Consider the following 22,155-nt stretch of genomic DNA (forward strand, 5'->3'; position numbering starts at 1 on the left):
GAATTCTCTACACACCTTAGACAAATCCCCAGGAACCGCCAACTACTCTCACTTCCCAATGAAGGTGAAGGAGAGATAAGGAGGGGCAAGGGTGGGCAGATAGGTTCCCTCCTCTCTCTTCCTCCCCTTTTCACAACTAATTTCTTAGGAAACTCCAGGCTTAGCCCTGTTGACAGCAAAGAGAGATCTAATAAGTAAGGAGGTAGAAGGAAACGTACTACCACCACTGGATTGGCTTTGCCTGTTCCAACATTTTCCCCGTCTCTCTAAAACACATACAAATCAAAGACAGGTTGCTTAAAATCGTGCTTCAATTCTCAATTGTACAGAATGTACTCTACATTGTATAAGAAATATAAAATTCAGGGGCTGTGGATATGGCTCAGCGATAGAACACTTGTGTGGCACATGTGAGGCACCTGGATCCATTCTCAGTACCACATCAAAATAAACTAAAAAAATAAAGAAATATAAAATTCGAACAAAGGCACTAATCATAAATAACAAGTTTTAAGTTGTTATTTATAACATAGCAGCTACTGTGTCTCTTGTGAATAAAGTGTCACCTGAAAGCCAACTTTCCATCCACCATAAATTAGAAGCTCTCCAACACTGAAGCATATTCAAAACTCTGTCAGAGTCACAATGGAAGAGCAAGGGATCAAGTCCTTCAGGCTAGCTCAGCTTTCATGTCCCCACAGGAGGACTAAGGACACCTCCTTGGGTAGTTAAGATGACTAAATTAATTGACAAGTGACACAGGCAAGGTGCCTACCACACACTAAGTACTAAATAAGTGAGTTCTCAAGATCCAAAATTTGAATCATAACAGAATTTTAATCAAGACACTATTGACATGAAAAACAGTGAATTGTAATTGACTTTTAGTTTGGTTTTTATAATCATAAACCAGCTACTACATATTTCCCCTATTTGAGGATCATTTAAGTTCTTTCTAAAAGTAACCTTAAATTTAAAAGTGGGGCTGTCATTTAAAATGGCAGTGTAGCTGTGTCTATGTATTGACATGGAAAAATATCCACAAAATATTGCTAAAAATCCAAGATATACAACACTCTGTATAATCTGATCCCATATTTATAAATATATATATATAAACATGTATATGTACGCATACATAAACAGATATACACAGCTATTCGTATGTGGTTGCTTTCATTTCCCTCTTCATACCTTTCTGCATTTCCCATGCCCCATGATACACTCATTTTTATAATGAGCATGTGTCACTTTTATAATCAAGACTTCAGGAAAAACAGTTGCAACTGTGATCAGACAGACTACAAGGCTAACCCAGTCCTACGCAGACATTCAGACAGCCCCAGACACATCTCAGAGTTGGGAATTCTATGGAAAAGCTTAACTTTGGCAGAGGTGGTACCACTTTGTGTTTGCGATACTCCACAAAGTACTTTCGCTGTCTTATGAGGCAGGATCTCTCACCCAGCTTTGCAATGAGGAACCTGACCCTAGGGGTGTTCCAGACTCACCTACCCAGGCCCCACAGCCTATAGCTGACATAGCACGGATCACCTGCCCCACTTAGGCCTCTTCTCACCCCACCTTCTGAATGGGCTCCATAGCCAGATTCAGGGTGCTTCCCAGTCACTGGGGACAGTAAAAAATTACTAGCCTATGTCACATCCCAAAATCTCAGAGAATCTGCAAATTAATGGTTCACTTTTTTGGGGGGAGGGGGAGATACTGAGAATTGAACCCGGGAGCTCTACCACTGAACTAATTATCCAGCCCTTTCTATATTTTTATTTTGAGACAATCTCACCAAGCTGCTAAGGCTGGCCTCAAACTAGTGATCCTCCTGCCTCAGCCACCTGAGTCCTTGGGCTTACATGCATATGTCACCATGCCTGACCAGTTTGGACATTTTGAAGGAATGCTCTCAATGATCTTAAACACTTGGCTAAAAAATACAAATGTTGGCCCTGAATTGTACAAAGGAGCAGCATATGAAAAGACAGACCAAATGCTTTGTTAAGTCTTTACGATTCTAAATGACTTAACACATATTAGTTGAACTACTGGTTGAAATGGAAGTTCAAGAGGTATAAACTGGAAGCTTCACAATTTTTGGAAAGCCAAGTAATTAAAATTCACTGAGCATGGAGTTTGCCACCTATCCCCTCACCTTGCCGAAAAAACACTTTTATCCAACTCTGTATAAAAGCTACACAAACTGGCAGCCACTGAATGATTCCACACTTCCTGCTATTAAAGTTGCCTGAGAAGAAACTCTGAAGAAATTTCTTGGAATTTTCCACAAATTCACCACACACAAATCTGTGTGCGGGAGCTGGAGGGGGAGGGGGGCAGGGACTGAACTCAGAGCCTCATGCATGCTAGGTAATCACTCTTCCACGGTGTCACACTCCCAGCCCCCAAACACATTCTTAATATTTTAAAGTAAATACCTTAGAGCATAATTATATCCTGGTTAAAGACCTAACGGCAAAATGCAGGGTTTTTTTTAGGGTTTCTATTGTCAATAGCCAAATACAATGTGACTTCAACATATGTAAATCTCTTGCACAATACATTTCAAACAGTTCTCATAAAAATTCCTTTGATTTGGGGGGACTTTCTAAACAATGAACATACACATACACACAAAAAGTTTTAAAGGAAGCAAAATACTTATGAAAACTTCTCTTTGCATCTACTTAGTATAATGCCTTCAAAACTACTTGCTTTTTCATCTGAGTACTCAAGAAAGACCCCAACCCCACACAGATTATTGGTGCCACTTGGAAACAAGCACCATTTTTACAAAATATTGTACTTCCCTACTTTTGAATACAACTGACCTTTGGGTTAATAAAACTTACATTTATTTACTTAAGAAAAGCAACTTCTTTCTCTATTTTTTTGTACTGGGGATTGAACCCAGGGGTGCTTAACCACTGAGCAATATCTCAAGTCCTTTTTTAATATTTTATTTAAAGACAGGATCTTGCTGAGTTGCTAAGTGCCTTGCTAATCTGCTGAGGCTGGTTCTGAACTGAAGATCCTCCTCCTGCCTCAGTCTCCCGGGTTGCTGGGATGACCGGCATGCACCACCGCTCCCAGCAGCAGCTTCATTTTAAAGCAACATTTTCAAAGTATTTATTTGGTTGAAATGTGATGATTAACAGATTATACACTCTTAAAAAATAAAAAGGGAGGGGCTGCGAGTATAGCTCAGTGGTTGCGTTCAATCCCCAGCATCACAAAAAATAAAAATAAAAAGGGAGGAAAGACCCATTTTTGTCCAACTTACATTTTGGAACACTTATACTCCGCAGGCTTACAAAATATCCTGAAAATATAAAGCAACAAGACCCAAATTTCACCTGCCATAAAATAAACACCACGACTCTTTCTGGTGCTATACCTGAGCTCTCTCTCTACACCCCAGACTGCTTGCTCCCTGACCCTTCACACATGAAATAAGGAGAAGGTGCCGTCTGCAACCTGGTCCCAAGTCCCTTGTGGCTTTCCAGCCCTTCTGCAACTCCACTGACCTGACGGGAACTTATTTCCTGGGTTCCATCCATGGCCCTCTGTGGAAATCCTCCCTCCTCTGATGGTGGAGAGCTTTTCTTCTCTGAAGATACTGGCCTGGCCGAGCACCTGGCCCCAGGACTCCTCCTGAAGGACTTCCACTTGTGGACAGATAGCAAGGTCACCTGTGGATCACTCAGAGTCGCTAGGAAGGATTGCTCGGTGCTCCCGGGCACCTGACCCTCAGCCTTCTCCATGGCCAGGTGGAGGGTCACACCTTGACTCCTTGCTAAAGCAGTTCAGCTTTCCCCACCTAGATGGTGGTAGTAGAAGAAAAATGCTTTCGGTGTCCTTCAAATTAGCAGGGAAAGGTACCCTTCTGCAGCTGAGCCAGCCAGAGAGGCTGCCTTCAGTCTGGCAGCCAGCTTCAGGAACTGCGCAGACTGCACACTGCCAGGTACCTGTTTGCTTGCTTATCTACAACCGTCCCACCAATTGGCAGCCTCTCACTCATTGCACTGCATGCAGCACCATGGTCTCTGCACACGGCCCCTGCATGGCCACGTCCGGCACTGACTGAACACTCGGCAGTACCTAATCATCCCCAAAACTACACACAGCTTTCTTTTGGCCACATGCATGCCTAGAAACCTGGCCTAGAGGCCAGTTATTACCAAACTGCAAGTGTTTTCTTGTCTTCCTCAGCTCCAACACTGGCAGGGTGCGGAATACCCAGGGAGAGAAGCAGTCCTTAGGCAACATGACTTGCATTTCCAAGAAGGGGTAAGAAAGCTCCATGTTTCCCTTAGCTTTGTTTTCCCTTGAACCAAAGACTGAACTGACTGCACAAACTCACTGGCTAAACAGCTCATGCATCTTTTATACACGGCATAACAGCCAGGAACTAATCCACCATTCAGGCTTCTCAGGCTACCTGCTGTTCCACTAAGGATTAATATAAGGAGACACACGACAATGCAGTAATCCAGACAGACGCCTGCTCTGTTGGGCTGTGCTGCCTCCCTTCCCACCTCCCACCCGTTTGGGAAGAAGGCGACCTCATCCCCCAGAGGAAGAACAGCTCTGCCAGTCACTAATCCTGGCAACACCTAATACTGCAAATATGTGTGGAATGTCCACACTGCAGACCAAACTGAGTTGGCCAGCCAAACAGCCACCATGTCCCTCTGTAATATTCCCAAAGACCCAATGGACCCCACCTTGGAGTCACGAGGGCAAGCACCCAATGAAGGCGTTGGGAACTCAGGCACTTCTGCTCAAGGCCACTGAGGATTCTTCCTCCTCATGAGTCATCAGCAATGACCCTCTTCCCCCATCAAAACCGCCATCACTGCTCCCGAGAATTCTGGACCCAGAAATCTATTCTTAGGCTAATGGTACAGTTCAGTCATAGGGCACCTGCTTAGCGGCACCAGAAGGAAAAAAAAAAAAAAAAAAAAGACCTGCTCTCTTTGAGGAAAGGCAGCTTTACTGAGACCACTGGTCCACGCACCAAAAGCCCTTCAAGACTTCACTGTTCTTCCACCTCTAGTTTTCATTCCATGAGAATTTGACAGCTTGTCTGCTACCACTGCTAAAGCAAGTTCAGGGCAGCCAACTCCTCCAAAATGTGTCTGGGTTTCAGTTTTATCTTCCAAGCACTCCACCAAAAAAAAAAAAAAAAAAAAAAAAAACCTCAATTCCAAGAAATGCTGTTCCAACCAGTGCCCAAGAATGGTAAGGCAAACCTGAGCCGCCCCAAGCCCAGCCTCCCTGCCAGAACCAGCAAGGCCAAGGCTTGTGGTTTCTCAAATCCTGCTTGCTTATCTACTGCTCCTGTTTCCTGGTAGGATCTCTCAGGATCTCTCCTTGCCTATGATCCCTCACATTTCACTCATTGGGCAACATAAGTGGATAACAATCTCTTTAAGCATTCAATTTTAACAAAACTTTAGCCTATTTGGTTGAAAATCCTCCCCAGGTGTCACTTCTTTCTGGTATCTTAAAATATGAATTATTAAACCATTTTTAATTTTTCTTTGGTGATACGGGATCGTTACAAATATAAATGCTTCTGTGCTATAGCTATGAAGAGCTGACAGATTCAACTTGGAAAGACAGCAGCCGTGTGGAGTTATAACCGACATGATTGCCCCTGGTAGGTTTTTCTGGAATAGCTTCCCAGCAAATCACAAATAGACAAAACCATTAGCGGGTATGTGGTGCTTTACTACCCAGACCACAACACTGTCAGTACCAGGAATGTGCCTGACATCTTTGATTTTATCTTAATAAACCAGGTATATTTTGACTTGAAGTCACTTTTGTAGTGACTATTTTATAAGCCAAGTTGCCAGGACCCACTGGTCTTATGGCCACCCATTACCACACATCTATAAGTCCCCCATAAATTGCACTGTATACAAGCCTGGCTCTGTCTGCCTTTGCTTTGGTCTCATGGTACCTTGTGGCCAGTTCTCAAACATTGAGACTGGATTTCTCCAGAACAATGGCTAATAGGGAAAATATGTTGGGATCATACATCTGAAATGCTTTAGAATAGTCTATCCTGTCAGGTCCATGAACTATGGAAATTTAAAAAATTTTACTGTGCACTTCTCCTAGTCACTCAGACTTAGAACACAGCCATAAAAGTGGGTTAGGAGCAGATCAGGAAGGACAGGAAGGACAGACTGTTCTGCAGATGGTGGAGGATCACCAGGAGTTTCCTCTTGTTTCTGTTTCTGGTGGTACTGCAGGTTAAACCCAGCACCTCATGCATGTTAGGCAAGTGCTTGGCCACTGAGCTATGCCCTAGGTTCCACCAGGAGTTTGTAAGGAGAGTACTTACAGAATTACAGTACATTTGGAATCTGGAAATATAAATCCAGCAGGATCAAGAATGAAGACTCAGGGGAGGTGGTGGGTATCACAGGGCTTACAAGCCCAGGGAACATTCATAGCAGAGCAGGATTAAACAAAAGAGGGGGCCCTCCAGGTTCAGCGATCCTCGGATCACAGCAGGTGATACAAACAGAACCTGAGAATGACAATGCCATTTCTGATATGTCCCACTGGGCACATGGTGATGTGTAAACCAAGATGAGGAGGAGTGGTGGGAAGAAAGCAGGTCGAGGTGAAAAAAGTAGGTTCTCCTTTGTTCCCATGGAACCTAAGGGACCTGGGAATCAGGCAAGGCACAAGCCACTTTCCTAGGCTAGAAGATCAATTACAAACTCCTCTTTCTGGAACATTCTCCTAATCTCAGACTCCAGGATTCCTCAAGTGTGAAGTTTCCCAGGCTGGCCTTGAACTTGTGATCCTCCTGCCTCAGCCTCCTGAGTCCGTGGGATTACAGGTGTGTACCCCTCTCCTATCTCATCCTTGTTATCCTTTCAGCCCTGCTCTCTCTATGGAGCTGCCCTCAATCACCCTAGTGGGCAGGGCTCTCTCACTTATCTGAGTCCAACATCACTGGTATCGACACTGTAGGGCTCAGCCTTTATCATTCCTGGAGAAGGAGTGTTCTCTGTCCACTGAGACCGCAATCAGGTCAGCCCACTCTAGTTACTACTGCCTAGCAGGTGCTTAGGTCTGAGAAACATGGTAAGCTCCTGGAACACAAAGATTTTGCATCTTAGCTGCCCACGAGCTAAAACATGTGATGAGCACATGTCAGATGTTAAGTAAGTATATTCAAATAAGTGTGTTTAATTGTATTTAAGTAAGTATATTTCAATAAATGAGTTGAACCATACATACAAATGTATGGTTCTATCTAGATGTGCTTTCTACCTAGATTTCATGCTTTTCTATCTCTTTATCACAATGCAAGGGTAAACTCCATTATTCTCACACATTCCTTCTAGAAAAATAGGTCTTCAAGTGTCTCCTTGCACAAAATTATTTTGCCTCTCCTATGCACAAACCAGCCATTTTCCAAAATAAAATTAATCTTGTTTACCTCCTATGCACCTTTCTGTTCTTTGTGTACCTTTTATGTATAAAATGGAAAATCCTTTGGTGTCCTAAACAATCCTTTTGCAATCTGAGAAGCCTGGGCCCAAAGGCAGATGGGCAGCTCCTGTTTCCGTGAGCCTCCAGGACAAAGGGCCCTGCTTGGGAGGAGGGACATCTTTTAAAATATTTCAGCTCTCACAAGATTACCTGCTCAGTGCAGCTAGAGACTCAGAGTGGGCAGGGTTTCCTGCAAAAACTCTCAGGCAGACCAGACCAGCTCTCCCAAGGCTGCAAGAGTCCCAGATCCTGAGGCAGAACTTGACACTAAGCTGTGTGCTGGAAGCAGGGCCTGGAAGGTTCCCACACAGATGGCATAGGCAGTAAAACAGCACATCTGTGGAAAGGCAGGAGCCCACAGCTCATCCTTCTTGCCAGAGATCATTTCCAGCCTGAGACCCAAACATTAAGTGTGTGCACAACAGAAGACACATCGCAGCACAAGACCTGTTCTGCTGTTGGGGGAGAAGAGCAATAGAGGGCAGCATTAAAGTATGAAAAAAAGTTTCCAACTTTAGGTGCTGGGATAGGGTGGGATGGCTAGAGGTCAAAGTCCCACTGCATCATCCCACCACAGAGGCTGGTGATTTCAAGACTGAGCAGCTAGTGCAGCAGGACTTTTATACCAGCTTATTAACAGGAGATCTAAACAAAAGATACCTGAACAAATTCACTGGAGGGGCTGCCCTTGAAACTGCACTCAGTAAAGAACATGGAGTAAAAAACATGATGATAGAAGGTTCATGACTTATAGAAAGACCAAATGGACTCAAGACAGTAACACTGAAAATATCAAAAAGTAAAAGCCGATATTTCGATTTCACAGTTCATTAGGTGCAGCCCCAACTTCCCTGGTGGCCCTTGCCATCGGTATCCACCAGTAATCACCAGCGATGGTTTACTCCAAGTTCCCATCAGCTCCACGCCTGCCTCCCTGCAGCTGAATAAGGATGTATAAGACATATACCCAGGCAGCTGGCTACAGTCTGGCAGTCCTCCCACTGCCTTCCTCTTCTTAGCCAATGAAATTCCTTCCTTCTACCAGCCCAAGGAAAAATTTTGAACCCCTTCTTGATAAGAATCGTCTCTTTCTTTCAAACCCATATGGAAATGTCCAGCAAATTCTGTCAGTTCCACCTTCAAAAGACACCCAGACTCCTACCTCTCTGGAGCACCTCCACTCAACCCTGGGTCAAGTCCCGCCATATCACCAGCAGTACTCTGAAAACTCCTAAGTGACCTCCCGGCCTCTGCTCTTATCCCAAGTCTATTCTCAACACAAAAACCAAAGCCCTGTAAGGAAAAATCAGAAGATGTTATTACTCTGAAAAGCCTCTGCGGGTTTCAATGTACTAAAATCCTCAGAGGCCCTATGAGACATCAATCAGTCTGTCCCCTCCCATTCCTCCTAATTTCACTCCCTGGCCTGACCCTCAACCCACTAAAACCAATCTGATTTTGTCCTTCCTTAAATAAAGCAAGGCCAGACTTGGGGCCTTTGCACTGGGGACCCCCTCAGCTTAGAAATGCCTTCCTCTGGCATCCCATGTGCAGACATCTCCTTGAGGGCTCTCTTCCTTGAGGTCTCTGCTCAAACATTACCTTTTTAGTGACTTCCCCCAATCAACTGCTGTAAATTTCAAATGTTCCCAACCCCCATCATCTTTCCCTGCCTTATTTTTCTCCAGATTACTCAACCACCATATTCTACAATAATATATATTTTACTTATTTGTTAACTGTCTTCCCAGCTAGGGTTTAAATTTTACGAGTATAGAAATCCTTTGTCTATTTTGTTCAGTCCCCTGCTATATTCCTAGCACTAAAACACTGCTTGGTACATAAAGTGTTTCTCAATGTTTGTTGAATTAATGAATAACAAAGAATGTCAAACACAAACACCTTATGTACCTACTTGCTGAAAGTCAGACTGCTAAGCTTTCAAATATTGGCTCCCTCTTCCTCCCCTCACTCATTCCTTTATCCTTCCACGCCAGGAACTAAGTTCCAATAATTTCAGAAGCAGGCAGGGACCTCAATAAATGGAAATAAGCTGAAGTGTAGCCTGTAACTACCTGGAGAGCCCATGCAGCTCTTCCTGATCCTGGCCAACTTATCCAATGGCCCAGTGTCACCAGAGACTCCAAGAGAAGGTTGAAAGCCAGAGTTGTCTACAATGTAATCTTCAAATTTAAAATGTTTGAAAATGGTTCAAAGTTCTGGCCAATTTAATAAAAGGAATAGTTTTTATCAGATGCCCTCAAGAGAACAGGATTGTCCCTGCTCCATCTAAATACAAACAAACTAGAGGGGATACAGTGCTAACAGCCATAGTAAGCCATGAGATATTAGGAAGATGATGCCGTGTCCCACATTATGCTAAAAAAAAAATTTAATAGGGAGGCTGTTAGATGGAGACAGCTCTAGCACCTTGGGTTCCTAATTAAGCAAATTCCATGTGAATAGTCAAATAAAATATAAGCTTAGTCAACATCTAACTAGGGACTTTCTACCTTAACTAATTAAATATTTTGTTTTGCTTCTGTGAACACCTTTTAAAAGTTTCTTCCTATCCCTTCAATGGAGCCCTGAACTGTTTGATTTATGAACTGTTGCCTGCTAAAATAAAAGTTTGCTGCCTGACTTATGAATTGCTATCTGCTAAAATAAACTCTAAAATTTTTATGGGCCTTCATTTATCTTTTAACACTTGCACACAAATGTCTATAGCAGCACTATTCATAATAGCCAACAAGTAAAAGAACTGAAATGTCCTTCAATGTTATCTATTGTTAGTAAATGGATAAATAAAACATACTATAATCTATATCATGGTAGCTTATTTGGCAACAAAAACAAATTAAGTACTTTATGGGTGGATGAATCTCAAAAATATTATGCAAAGTGAAAGAAGGCAGTCACATAAGATCCAACATTACTATATGATTCCCTTACATAAATATCCACAATAGGCAAATCCATAGCAAGAGAAAGTAAATTAATGAGTGCTTAGGCATTGGGGTCATAGAGTGATAGCTAAAGGGTACAGGATTTCTCTTTGAGATAATGAAAATGTTCTAAATCTGACTGTACTGGTGGCTGCAAATACCTATGAATTGTATGGGACGTGAACTGTATCTCCATGAATGCTTATTTTTAAAAAAACGCGATGGAGAGGTTGCCTTAGATTGCTTGTACAACTACAACACTACACCTGAGAGGAGGTAGTTTATGAATACTAGAAATTCATTTCTCACAGTGCTGGAGGGTGGGAAGTCCAAGACCAAGGCACTGCAGGATCAGCGTCTGGTGAAGGCCAATCCCTCAGACCCGGCACTATCTAAGTGTCTTCTCATGATGGAGGTGTCAGAAAGGATGAAAAGAGATGAACATCCTCTGTTAGGCCTCTTTATAAGGGCATCTGATTCCACTCCTGAGGATGCCACCCTCATAACGCAATCACCTCCTAAAGGCCACACTTCTTAATATTGTTTCACTGAGGATTAAACTTCAATATAAATTTGAGGGGACAAAACTATCCAAACAACAGCACTCCAACCCTGCCCCACTCCCAAATTCACATCCTTCACTCCTAAAAATACATAGATTCTATAAAAGCCCCAAGGTCTTAACCTGCTCTGTCACCAGGCTGAAGACTGAAATGACTGATAGCCTGTGGTGCCACCAGCTATGTCACTGGCTTGTAAACATTAAAGCCTGGAGGCTGATAACCACATGCTCCTAGATGTCAGTGGCTGCATTATCACATATTCCCAGTCCCTGAGGCGGGCTCCAGACCTGCTGTTCTAGTGCAATTTGACACCCCGGTGACCTGGGCTCATTATAATAAGACAAAAATGCACCTATTTAGTGCCATAACAGATCCAATCATGCCCAAATTATGGAAGAAAAAGGGTGGAAACCTGGAAACCTCTCCTTGCCATGAGAAGTTCCAGTGACACCATGCACCCCACAGCCCCTCATCACCAGCCCTAGTGAAACCCAGCCCGCAGACCTGCTGGGGAGACAGTACCTTTAGGGGGGAGCTCCTCTTCTCTAATCTTCAGTCATAGAATAAAATGTCCTGCTGCTACTGGGACTGTTTGGTTATTTGTAAATGGTATTGAATAGGAAAAGAACCTGCAAATTTCATAACAATTCCAATATCAACTCAAACAGCTAAAGTCCAGAGTCTTACCTACACATCATTTGAATCACATACGGTTGAAACTCAAAGGTATGTTTCATTCTGAGGCAAACTGCCTGCGAGAGCAAACCAGTTGTGTGCTTCTAAATACAATGCTGGGACAGGCATAGGACAGGTATTTCCATCCTAAAAGGGAGACTTAGGAGAGAAGAAAGGGGAAACTGGTCCCAAATAAGTAGATTTTTTTTTTCTTTTTAAAAAAGTGCTGAGAATAGAACCCAGGAACTCCTGTATTTTAGGCAAGTGTACCACTGAACTACACTCCCAGCCCCTAAGTAAGTCTAAATAAAATCCAACAGAGAAAACAACATTAAATCTTTTTAGTTTGGTTGGTTTGGTTTGCCTTTTGGTACTGGGGATGAACCCAAGGTCTCGTGCATTCCAAGCAAGCATTCTACCACTGAGCTACGACCCCATTAAATCTTAAGGCTTGAGAATGATCTTCTTTGACTATATGTCCCACCACCTGGGCCCACTGGAGTCAGATCTGGGCCCCCACAGATCTTCTGAGCATGGCCCACATAGCAGCTCTCCCACGCTAGGATCTCCTGCCAATGACTACAGACCCAGGGTATCAGGGACAGGCCTACCTCCACAGCTCCACCTAGATGTTGCCTGTTATGATTTAGGTATGAGGTGTCTCCTCTAAGCTCCTGTTAATGCAGGAATACTCCAGAGGTAAAATGATTAGATTATGAGAGTTATGACCTGATCACTCCATCCTAGTATGAATGGACTGAATGAGTGGTAACAGCAGGCAGGTGGGCCATGGCTCAAGGAGGGAAGTCCCTGGGGGCTTGCCCTAGAAGAGTGCATCTTCTCTGTGGCCCCTTCTCTCCTCCATGTCCCTGCTTCCAGACCCGCTGTGAGCTGAGCAGCTCACCTCTTATGGGTCCTTGCTCCACGATGTGCTGCTGCCTCACCTTGGGCCCTGAGCAATGTCGGTGACTATGGAATACCTCTGAAATCATGAGCCCCAAATAAACTTTCCCTCCTCTAAGTTGCTCTTATTGGGTATTCTGGTCACAGCGAGGAAAAGCTGACTAAAACACTGCCCTTGTGGGAGCTCTCCACAGTGACCCTATCCCTGAGGCTGTCCACTCTCTGGGCCCTAAGGCATTCCTTGATCTGGAGGAGGAGGCCTTGCCCGACAACTCTCTCACTCTGCACACCAGCAGAGTCAGGGCCATGTGAACAGTGCCAAGGTTTCTATATTGTACCCTCTGAAGTGGCAGCCAGAGCTACTCCTGAGGCTACTTGAGCTACAAATGGGGTGATCAAGAAGTACTACACTGGAAGGGAGCAGAGACTTAGACTCTGGGGAAGCCAGGCCCAAGGTCCCTCAGGAGCCCTGGGCCCCTCCCTTGAAATCTTTCTGCCCTCCAGGCCCTAGCACTCTAGCCCTGTGATGGGAGTGGCCTCAAAAATCTCTGAAATGCTTTCAGGGTCACTCTTCCATGATCTAGAATAGCATCTGGCTTCTTTCCATCCATAATAATCTCCTTACCAAATGTTTGCTTGGTCACACCCTGTATTCTCCCAAGCACACCTTTTTATTCTTTATAACTTGGCCAGGCTGAGAATTTTCCAAATCTTTAAGTTCTGCCCCTCTTTTGACTATAACTTGTCTTTAAGCCTTTCTCTCTTCTTGCACACTACTAGAAGCAATCCAAAGAAGCCATGCAGCACCCATGCACCTTGCCTAAGGATTTATTCTGCCAAATTTCTTGGCTTATCACTCTTGTGTTCCACCTTCCATAAACCATGAGGACAGGGACACAATTCACCCAAGTTCTTTGCCATACTGTAAAAGCATGGTCTTTGCTTCAGTTTCCAATAAGCTAGCTCTCATTTCTGAAGCCTCATCAGATGGCGTTTACTGTCCTCATTTCTACTAATATTCTGATCACAACCACTGAAGTACGAAGAAGATTCAAGCTCTATCGACAGCTCCCTTTTTCTTTTGAGCCTTCACCAGAGTCACCCTTAACACTGCATACACAGCAAGCTAGGCTTTTTCTAGCCAACTCCTCCAACTCGTCCAGCCTCCACCAGGTTCCAACTTGAGGTATTATGGCAACACTCCACTTCTCACTTCTTGGTACCAGTTTCTTAGTCTATTTGTACTCTGTAACAAAATTACAGACTGGGTGACTTATAAACAATAGAATTTTATTTCTCACAGATGGGAAGTCAGCCTCTGGTGAGGGCCACTCTCTGCTTTAAGATGGTGGCGTAGAGCTGTGTCCCCCTAGTGGAGGAACCGTGTCCTCACAATTGCACAAGGGTTGGAATGGACAGGAAGGGTGAAAAGGGGCAAATCCTCCCCATCAAGCTCTTCTATGATCCTATTCGCGAAGGTTCCAACCTCATAACCAATCGCCTCCTAAGACCACATCTTTTAAAGTAGTAAAGTTTCAACATGATTTTGGAAAAGACAACAACATTCAAATCATACCAAAGGACAAAATATAAGAATGGGGAAGGATACGCCTTTGTCACTCATGGAAACTAAATAAGAGAGATTTCAAGACAGTGGAGAAAGCAAAGCCAGAAGGTCATACCCTCTGCCAGGATTCTCCATCCCTTCCTTTCTACCTGTCTGGAGCCTTAATTGGCCATCATTCTCTTCACCTTCTGTCTTTCCCTTTCTCTACCCCTGAAGCCATTCACTTTGCTTTTGTTTTAAAATTGCTCCAATCACCTGTGTCTCCTGCTAGCTGTTGTTCTTAGGAGTGGGTGCACTGCCTGTGTGCATCACCAGACACAAAGACTCTTCACAGCAGAGTTGGTCATGACTGCAAAAAATCCACAAAGCACCCAAAACCTCTGAGGAGACTGCGTAAACTGTGCTATGTACCCACAAGGACATATTACACAGCAATAAATCTTAGAAATAGTGTCTAGTGAGAAAAACTAGTCCTTTAAAACTAAACACATGATGATATCATTTTTATAAAGCTCAGACATGAGAAAACTAAACAATGTGTTGTTCAGGCACTCATCTATGTGATGAAACTTTACAAAAATATAAATCTGGGTTATGAAGGCTAGGGTGTGGCTAAGTGGTAGAGCACAAGCTTATCATGCATGAGGCCCCAGACTGGATCCCCAGCATCAAAAACAAACAAACAAAAAATAAAAGTAGGGTATAACAGACACAAAGTTGAGAATGGTAGTTACCTGTATAGTGGGTAATTCTGTGGGTGGTACAGAAAGACGAGGAAAGAGCAATCAGGTGGATAACATGGCATTGGTAATGCTCTGTTCCTGGATTAGCTGAGGTACAAAGGCATTCCCTCTACTGCTCTGCTTTCTAATTACATGCGGAGATATATATGTGTGTGTATATATATGTATAAAATTTCTTTTATAGCCAATAAATTGATAAAAATAATAAGAGAAAGACCTTAAAGTGAATGAAGGAATGGAAACACACAAGTGCAAACTATTCTTTCCAGAAGACTCAGGAGGAAGGGAAGTGGAAAAGAAATAAAACAGCTAGCAGGAGACACAAGGTAATGGGAGCAATTTTAGAATAAAAGCAAAGTGAATGATTTCAGAGGCAGAGAAAGGGAAAGTCAGGTGAAGAGAAGGATGGCCAATAAAGGCTCCAGAAAGGCAGAGAGGAAGAGATCAAGAATATTGGCAGAGGGTAGTATGACCTTGAAAACAAAGCAGCCTATCCTCTGAATTCTATAGAGGAGATAAAAGTAGGTTGTAAGTCTAAACAAAATTTTGGGAGAAGGTGGGTAAGGCCAGGCAAAAAGTTGAAGAAAAGCAAAACCAATGGTATGAATATCCTCGAGGTAAAAAGTGAAGTCACTGGTTGGGACCAGAGAAGCAGAGATTGAATATGAGGCTTTTGCAGCTGGTGACAGTTTTCAAGAGTCACACCAAATTGGCAAACTAAAAGGCATCAGAAGGCACAATGCGGATATACAAAACAAGAAACTGCTAGTAGTACCAACTATGTAGTTGCCTAAATTTCTAGCCAGAAAAACTATGTTCTGAAACAAAAGATGTCACAATTCCTGTCTTGTTTGCCTGGGGGTGTAGTTCAGTGGTAGAATGTGTGCTTAGCATATTCGAGGCCCTGGGTTCAATCCCTAGCACCAAAAAATAAATAAGTAAGTGACTCTGTTTTGCCATCTATCTCACTGACCTTTTATTTTATATATATATATATATATATATATATATATATATATATATATATATATATATACACACACACACACACATATATCTTTTTTTTTTAAGTTGTGGATGAACCTTTATTTACTTATTTTTATGTGGTGCTGAGAATTGAACCCAGTGTCTCACACATACTAGGCAAGCACTCCACCACTGAGCCACGACCCCAGCCCTCTCATTGACCTTTGATCTCCTCATATTTTTTCCTTTTACTTAGTTTTAAAAGAATAAATAAATAAATGACTGACATGGAGCTAGGAAGTAGCTCAGTAGTAGAATGCCTACCTAGAATAAGGGAGACTGTGGGTTTGATCCCCAGAATTTCACTTGGCTGTGATTTCAATTTTTTTCTGTAAATAAAAATGATACTTGAATCATCTAACACAGATAAGTCCTTGATACCTATGCTGTGGTTATTAGCAAGCAGTAATCTGTCCCCGCGTCATAGTCATCCTTCAAAGTCAAAGGGAAATGCATGTCAGTAAAGCATTTAAAATCCAGCTCTCGGGCTAGGACTATAGCTCAGTGGTAAAGTACTTCAGAGGTCTACAATTCTCCCATAGAAAGTAAAAGAGAGATAATAATTTTGTAATAAATGTGTCTATATATACACACTATAATATATCATATAATAATATGTATTGCATACATTATGTGTGAAGCCCTGGTTTCCATCCTCAGCACCACAAAGAAAAACATAAATACATAAATGAATAAATAAGTAAAATCAAATCCAGCTCTCACTTCCTGAGATTATCACACAACTACTAAGGAACCAATTGCACCCCGAGTTGTTTCTGTGAGGACTTCCCTCACTCCTATCACTCTGGACAAAGGAGGTCTAGACAACCTGCTCTTTCTCTGAGAAGGGAATTTCATAACAAATCAGGACAGAGTCCTTCTGGGGGTGTAGTTCAGTGGTAGAATGTGTCTTAGCATGCTCAAGCCCCTAGGCTCAATCCCAGGGCCTGGTATTAAACTTCTCATACTTTCAGGCTTTTCTGAGACCTTCTCTTTGGCTTTCAATAACCTCCAGCTGGTAGCCCAGCAGCTGCTTCCAGGGTTAACCCTCCTCCTCAGGGAGCCTCAGACTATTCCCCAAGCCTGAACTCTCTCTCTGAAACAAAAGATGTCACAATTCCTGTCATGTTTGCCTGGGGGTGTAATTCAGTGGTAGAATGTGTGCTTGTTTGAGGTCCTGGGTTCAATCTCCAGCACCAAAAAATAAATAAATAAGTCACTCTCTTAATAAATAAATAAATAAGACTGTGGGGTAAAATCCAAACTCCACAGGTCTTCCATGGCCACTCTCCAGGCTTGCCAAACCCCGTCAGTTCCCCTAGAGCCTCTTTTCATTTCTAACCTTCTGGGCCTTCCTATATGCAGGCTGCTCCCTAAGACACCATGCCTAGCCAATGCCTGCTCTCCTTTGGGGACCCACACAAGCATCATCTCCTCTTCAAGTTCCTAGTGTTTCAGGAGCAATAAGGAAGCCAGAGTGACTGGAGCAGAAGGAGGAGGGAAGGGAATGCGGTAGAACATGAGGTCAGAGTTCATCATTGCTTTACAGATGTACTCACAATCCTTCTGACATAATATATGTGGGGTGTTTCTTCCCACCAACCAATTCTCCAACTTCCCAAACAACAACTTGGTGACCTACATTCAATTCAGTTCCTATACTACCCGGAGCTAGCACAGACCCCAGAGGTAAGGGCTCAGCCCCACAAGTCTTCCCTCCTCTTCTGACACCAGTCAGCAAGTCTAGGGCACACAAACTTCTGAAGGACTGGTTATAAAGTCCAAGGGTTTCCAACTCTTGAGCTACAGTAGCTCACAGAACTCAGATAAGTGTTTCACTACTATTACCAGTTTATGATAAAGGATAAAATTCAAGAACAGGCAAAGATACTCAGCAATAAACAAGAATAAAATCATGGCATTTGCAGGTAAATGGATGGAGCTGGAGAATATAATGCTAAATGAAGTTAGCCAATCCCAAAAAACCAAATGCTGAATGTTTTCTCTGATATAAGGAGGCTGATTCAACATGGGGTTGGGGCGGCGGGGTAAAGGCATGGGAAGATTAGACAAACTCAGATAGGGCAGAGAGGTGGGAGGGGAAGGGGAGTAGAAAAGATGGTGGAATGAGATGGACATCATTACCCTCAGTACATGTATGAAGACACGAATGGTGTAAATATACTTTGTATAAAACCAGAGATGAAAAATTGTGCTCTATAGGTGTAGTATGAATTATAATGCATTCTGCTGTCATATATAACAAATTAGAATAAAAGATTAAAAAAAAAAAAGAAGAAGAAGAGGCAAAGAGAGAAATGCAGAGGGCAAGAGATGGGGGATGGTGCACAGAGCTTCTGATCTCTCTCCAGGCACTCCATTCTCACAGAATCTCAATGTGCTTACCATCTGGAAGCTCTGAAACCATCGTTTAGGATTTTCATGGAGGTTCCATTCTGTAGGCATGACTGATTAAAGCATGGGGCCACTGCTGATTAGCTCATCTCCAGTCCCTGTCACCTCCCCAGAGGTTGGGGGGGGTGGCACAGAAAGTTCTTACTCCCTAATTACATGATTGGTTCCTCTGGCAATCAGTATCCATCTGAAGCAGCTATCTAGGGGCCCATCAAGGGCCACCTCATTAGCAGAAACTCAGATATGTTGAAAAGAGCTTATTTTGAATGACAAAAAAATGTTCCTATCACTATCACTCAGGAAATTCCTAGGGTTTCAGCTCTGTCAAGAACCTAGGACAAAGATCAAATACCATTTCTTATTTTCACACTCTTGCCTTAGGACTTGGATACTTTTTGGTTTCCCAGCACAGAAGACTTCCCTGAAATCTGAATCATTCAGGTCTCTGCTCAAACCTTACCTCACAAGCATTCTCTGGCCACCTACTTAAATAGAATCTTCCTCCCCACCTATGCCCTTTTTTTAAATATCCCTATCATGATTTATTTTCTTCCCAGCACTTAGCAGTACCTAAAATAACAATATTTGTTTACCCCCCCTTTCTTTTCTCCATCTCCTACTAGAATGTAAATTCCTCGAGGGCGGGGTCTTGCTCTTACCTGGCTCCCCAGGGCCTAGTATCCCTGACACATTAAAAAAAAAAAAAAAAAAAGGCTGGAACTATAGCTCAGTGGCAGAGCTCTTGCCTAGTATGTGTGAGGCACCAGCTTCTATCCCAAGGGCCACATAAAAATGAAACAAATAAAATAAAGGCATGTTGTCCATAAAAAAAAAAATTTAGGGACTATATTCCCATTGAGGCAGGAGGATCCCTTGAGCCCAGGAGTTTGAGGGCAGTCTGGGTAACATAGTGAGTCCCTATTTCTTAAAAACAAATGATGATTTGTTAAACATATGATGATAACAGAAGGATGATACCTACATTAGGGCAAGGAGTACAGCTTAGTTGTAGAGTGTATGCTTAGCATACTCCGGGCCCTGGGTTCAAGCCCCAGCACCAAAACAACAAAAACCCCACCTACATCAAAGGGTGTTGAAAAAGTACACACAGAGGGATATAAAGTGCTTAATATAATTCCTAGCACATAGTAAGCTCAATGACGTTGGCTAAGGCTATTATCAAAGGAATCCAGAAGAACATGAGGTTAATGTGGGCCAGAGCAGTTACAGAAGGTATCAAGAAGGGGTCAGATCATGTGCTTGATCTGGAAGAATGAGGTTTTTTTTTTTTTTTCCTCTCTCTAAGTTGGGACACTGTAGAAATTGTTAAGTCTCCTCTGCAGAAGCCATCCCTCCCCAATGTAGGCTGTCTTCACATTCCACATCAAATGCAGTCTCCAGGGACTGGGAGTGTGTAGCTTAGTGATAAAGTACTTGTACAGCCTGTGTGAAGCACTGGGTTTGATTCTCAGCACCACATAAAAAAATAAATAAAAATATGCCAGGCACTGTGGTGCACACCTGCAATCCTAGTGGCCTGGGAGACTGAGGCAGGAGTATCGTGAGCTCCAAGCATCTTATCAAGGTGCTAAGCAACTCAGTGAGACCCTGCCTCTAAATAAAATACGAAATAGGGTTGGGATGTGGCTCAGTGGTTGAAAGCCCCTGAGTTCAATTCTAAGGACCCAAAAATACTAATTAATTAAATAAAGGTATTGTGTTCATCTACAACTAAAAATAAAAGTAAAAAAACCTATAAAAATGCAGTCTTCATACTGTAAAGAATCATCTACTGATCAGCATCTCTCTGGCTTGACCATCCATTAATCCACTTTTCTTTCTTTTCTACACCAGAGACTAGATAAATTTCACATCTAATGGTCCCTCAATAATATTGTTAAATTGATTAATTTCAGAGACCTATAGAAAAGAAGCAACCCAGGGCTGGGGATGTGGCTCAAGTGGTAGCATGCCCACCTAGCATGCATGAGGCACTGGGTTCGATTCTCAGCACCACATAAAAATGAAATAAAGATATTGTGTCCACCTAAAACTAAAAAAATAAATATTAAAAAAAAAAAGAAAAGAAGCAACCTACTCTTTGGTCCAGCAATCTAGGCTTTTGTGTCTATCCTAAAGAAATACTCAAGAGTCAGCATTAGTTCAAGTATAAAGATCATGTCCACTTGCACATGCGAATGTGTGTGTGTGTGTGTGTGTGTGTGTGTGTGAGAGAGAGAGAGAGAGAGAGAGAGAGAGAAGCAACCAGAATGTCCACCTGTAAGAGAGCAACAAACAACGATGCATCTACCCTGTGCAGAGGCTAAATGAAGAAAGACACTTTATAAAACAATCTCCAAAATATTGGGGAAAAAAAGTTGGAGAATACACAGCATTTGATTTTCATTTAGGTAAAACAAAATATTTTAAAATAACACACACAGAAACCTATAGGTTTCTCTGATCTGTGTATTTATGAATAGCACTGGAAAATAGATCTGATTTTTGTCCAGAATATTTGTGTAACTACTTGCATTTTTAAAAGACCACACTGAACGCATTACTTAGTTAAACTAAAATGAATTCAAAATAGCTGTATTTTAAAAAAAAATCCCAGGACTTGAATATATACCATAAAGAGATTCAGGCACTGGACTGTGACTAACTTCCCCAGGTAACTAATTTTGAACTATTAGGGCAAATCCACGCTCATTTTACTTCTCAGGCATCAGACCCCTTAACAGCATCGATTAACAGAAACGTGCTGGGTTTGCAACGTTCTCTAACACCTGTGGACAGCACGCCCTTTCTACACAGTGCTTTCCTCCCAAACCACGACCACGCTAGCGCTGGGCTCTGGAGAGCACTTGCTCTTCCTGGACACCAGGAGGACAGAGGCACTAGGAAGAAAGCTCTCCAGGTAGATGTGTGCACACGTTGTCGGAGAAAGAAACTTACTTTCCGACTAGCCTCTTCTCTGGCTGAAATCTGTCTCTCCTGCTCAGGCATCACCCCCGCAGACACCAATTTCTTCTCAGATCCCGCCCGGAGCCCAAAGGTCACCTGGTTAGGGAAGGGCGAGAAGAGCCTGTTAAAATCCAGGAGGAAGAGGAGTGGATGTGAGGGCTTCAGTCCGGCTGGACTCTAAGGAAATCGTTTCTTCCCTTTGAATCAGGGGATCCGCAGCACCAAAACTGTAGGTTAAAATTGAGCGCCGCCATGTCCCTAACTTGGGAGCGCAGGGATAAGAGCGCGTGGGGAGCGTGGGCCTCCGACCTTCACTCACACCCAAGCCCGCACCGCAGGGCGAAGACCTGTCCTGACTCCCTCCTAAACTACCTCGGACCGATGCACTCAGCACTAGGTCCTCAGATCTGCGCCAGTGCTGGAGATGAAGGGCTGGTGAGTGGTGCAGTCACGGGCCGGAGACGCAGATGTCCCGGGTTCGCCCAAGGCCTGGGGGACGGTTCGTCCTGGCGGGGTGTCGGATCAGCTCCGCTCAGCCCCCTCTCCAACTCCGCGCCTGGCTCCTGGGCTCCGCGGATCTCAAATGCAGCAATCGCTACGAGAATGGACTCTGCACTCGGAAGATTGATCCGTGAGCTGCAAGGGCCTCCCATTTGGTCGCCAACCGGCCGCGGGTTTGGGACTGAGGGCAGGGGCGCCCGGGCTGGGGCTTCCAGTGGGGGAGGGGCCGAGGACCTGAGCGCCGGCTGTCCGTCAAAGGCCACGCCCCACAGCCCACCTCCCACTACGGTGCCGCCCATGGGGGCCGGACC

At 43.5% G+C, this 22,155-nt stretch overlaps 1 protein-coding gene across 4 annotated transcripts in view; it reads right to left on the bottom strand.

The window, feature by feature from the left end:
* The window catches only part of Atp7b (ATPase copper transporting beta), a 69,379-nt gene extending 47,258 nt beyond the window's left edge, over nt 1-22,121 (bottom strand). Inside the window, exons 1-2 of one of the 4 annotated variants that reach the window (XM_005330217.5) lie at nt 21,716-22,121; nt 21,335-21,439 (exon numbers count right to left, since the gene is read on the bottom strand). In XM_005330217.5, coding sequence (XP_005330274.2) covers nt 21,335-21,385 — 51 coding nt within the window. In that variant the 5' untranslated portion in view covers nt 21,386-21,439; nt 21,716-22,121. Of the gene's footprint in view, nt 1-3,539; nt 3,993-21,334; nt 21,440-21,715 lie in introns of those variants that run through there. The other 3 variants (XR_013423412.1, XM_040281563.2, XM_040281562.2) reach the window with 3 other exon arrangements.
* Between the last annotated feature and the right edge of the window lie 34 nt (nt 22,122-22,155).

Source organism: Ictidomys tridecemlineatus, chromosome 6 (genome assembly GCF_052094955.1).
Source record: "Ictidomys tridecemlineatus isolate mIctTri1 chromosome 6, mIctTri1.hap1, whole genome shotgun sequence".
NCBI classification, from domain to species: Eukaryota; Metazoa; Chordata; class Mammalia; order Rodentia; family Sciuridae; genus Ictidomys; species Ictidomys tridecemlineatus.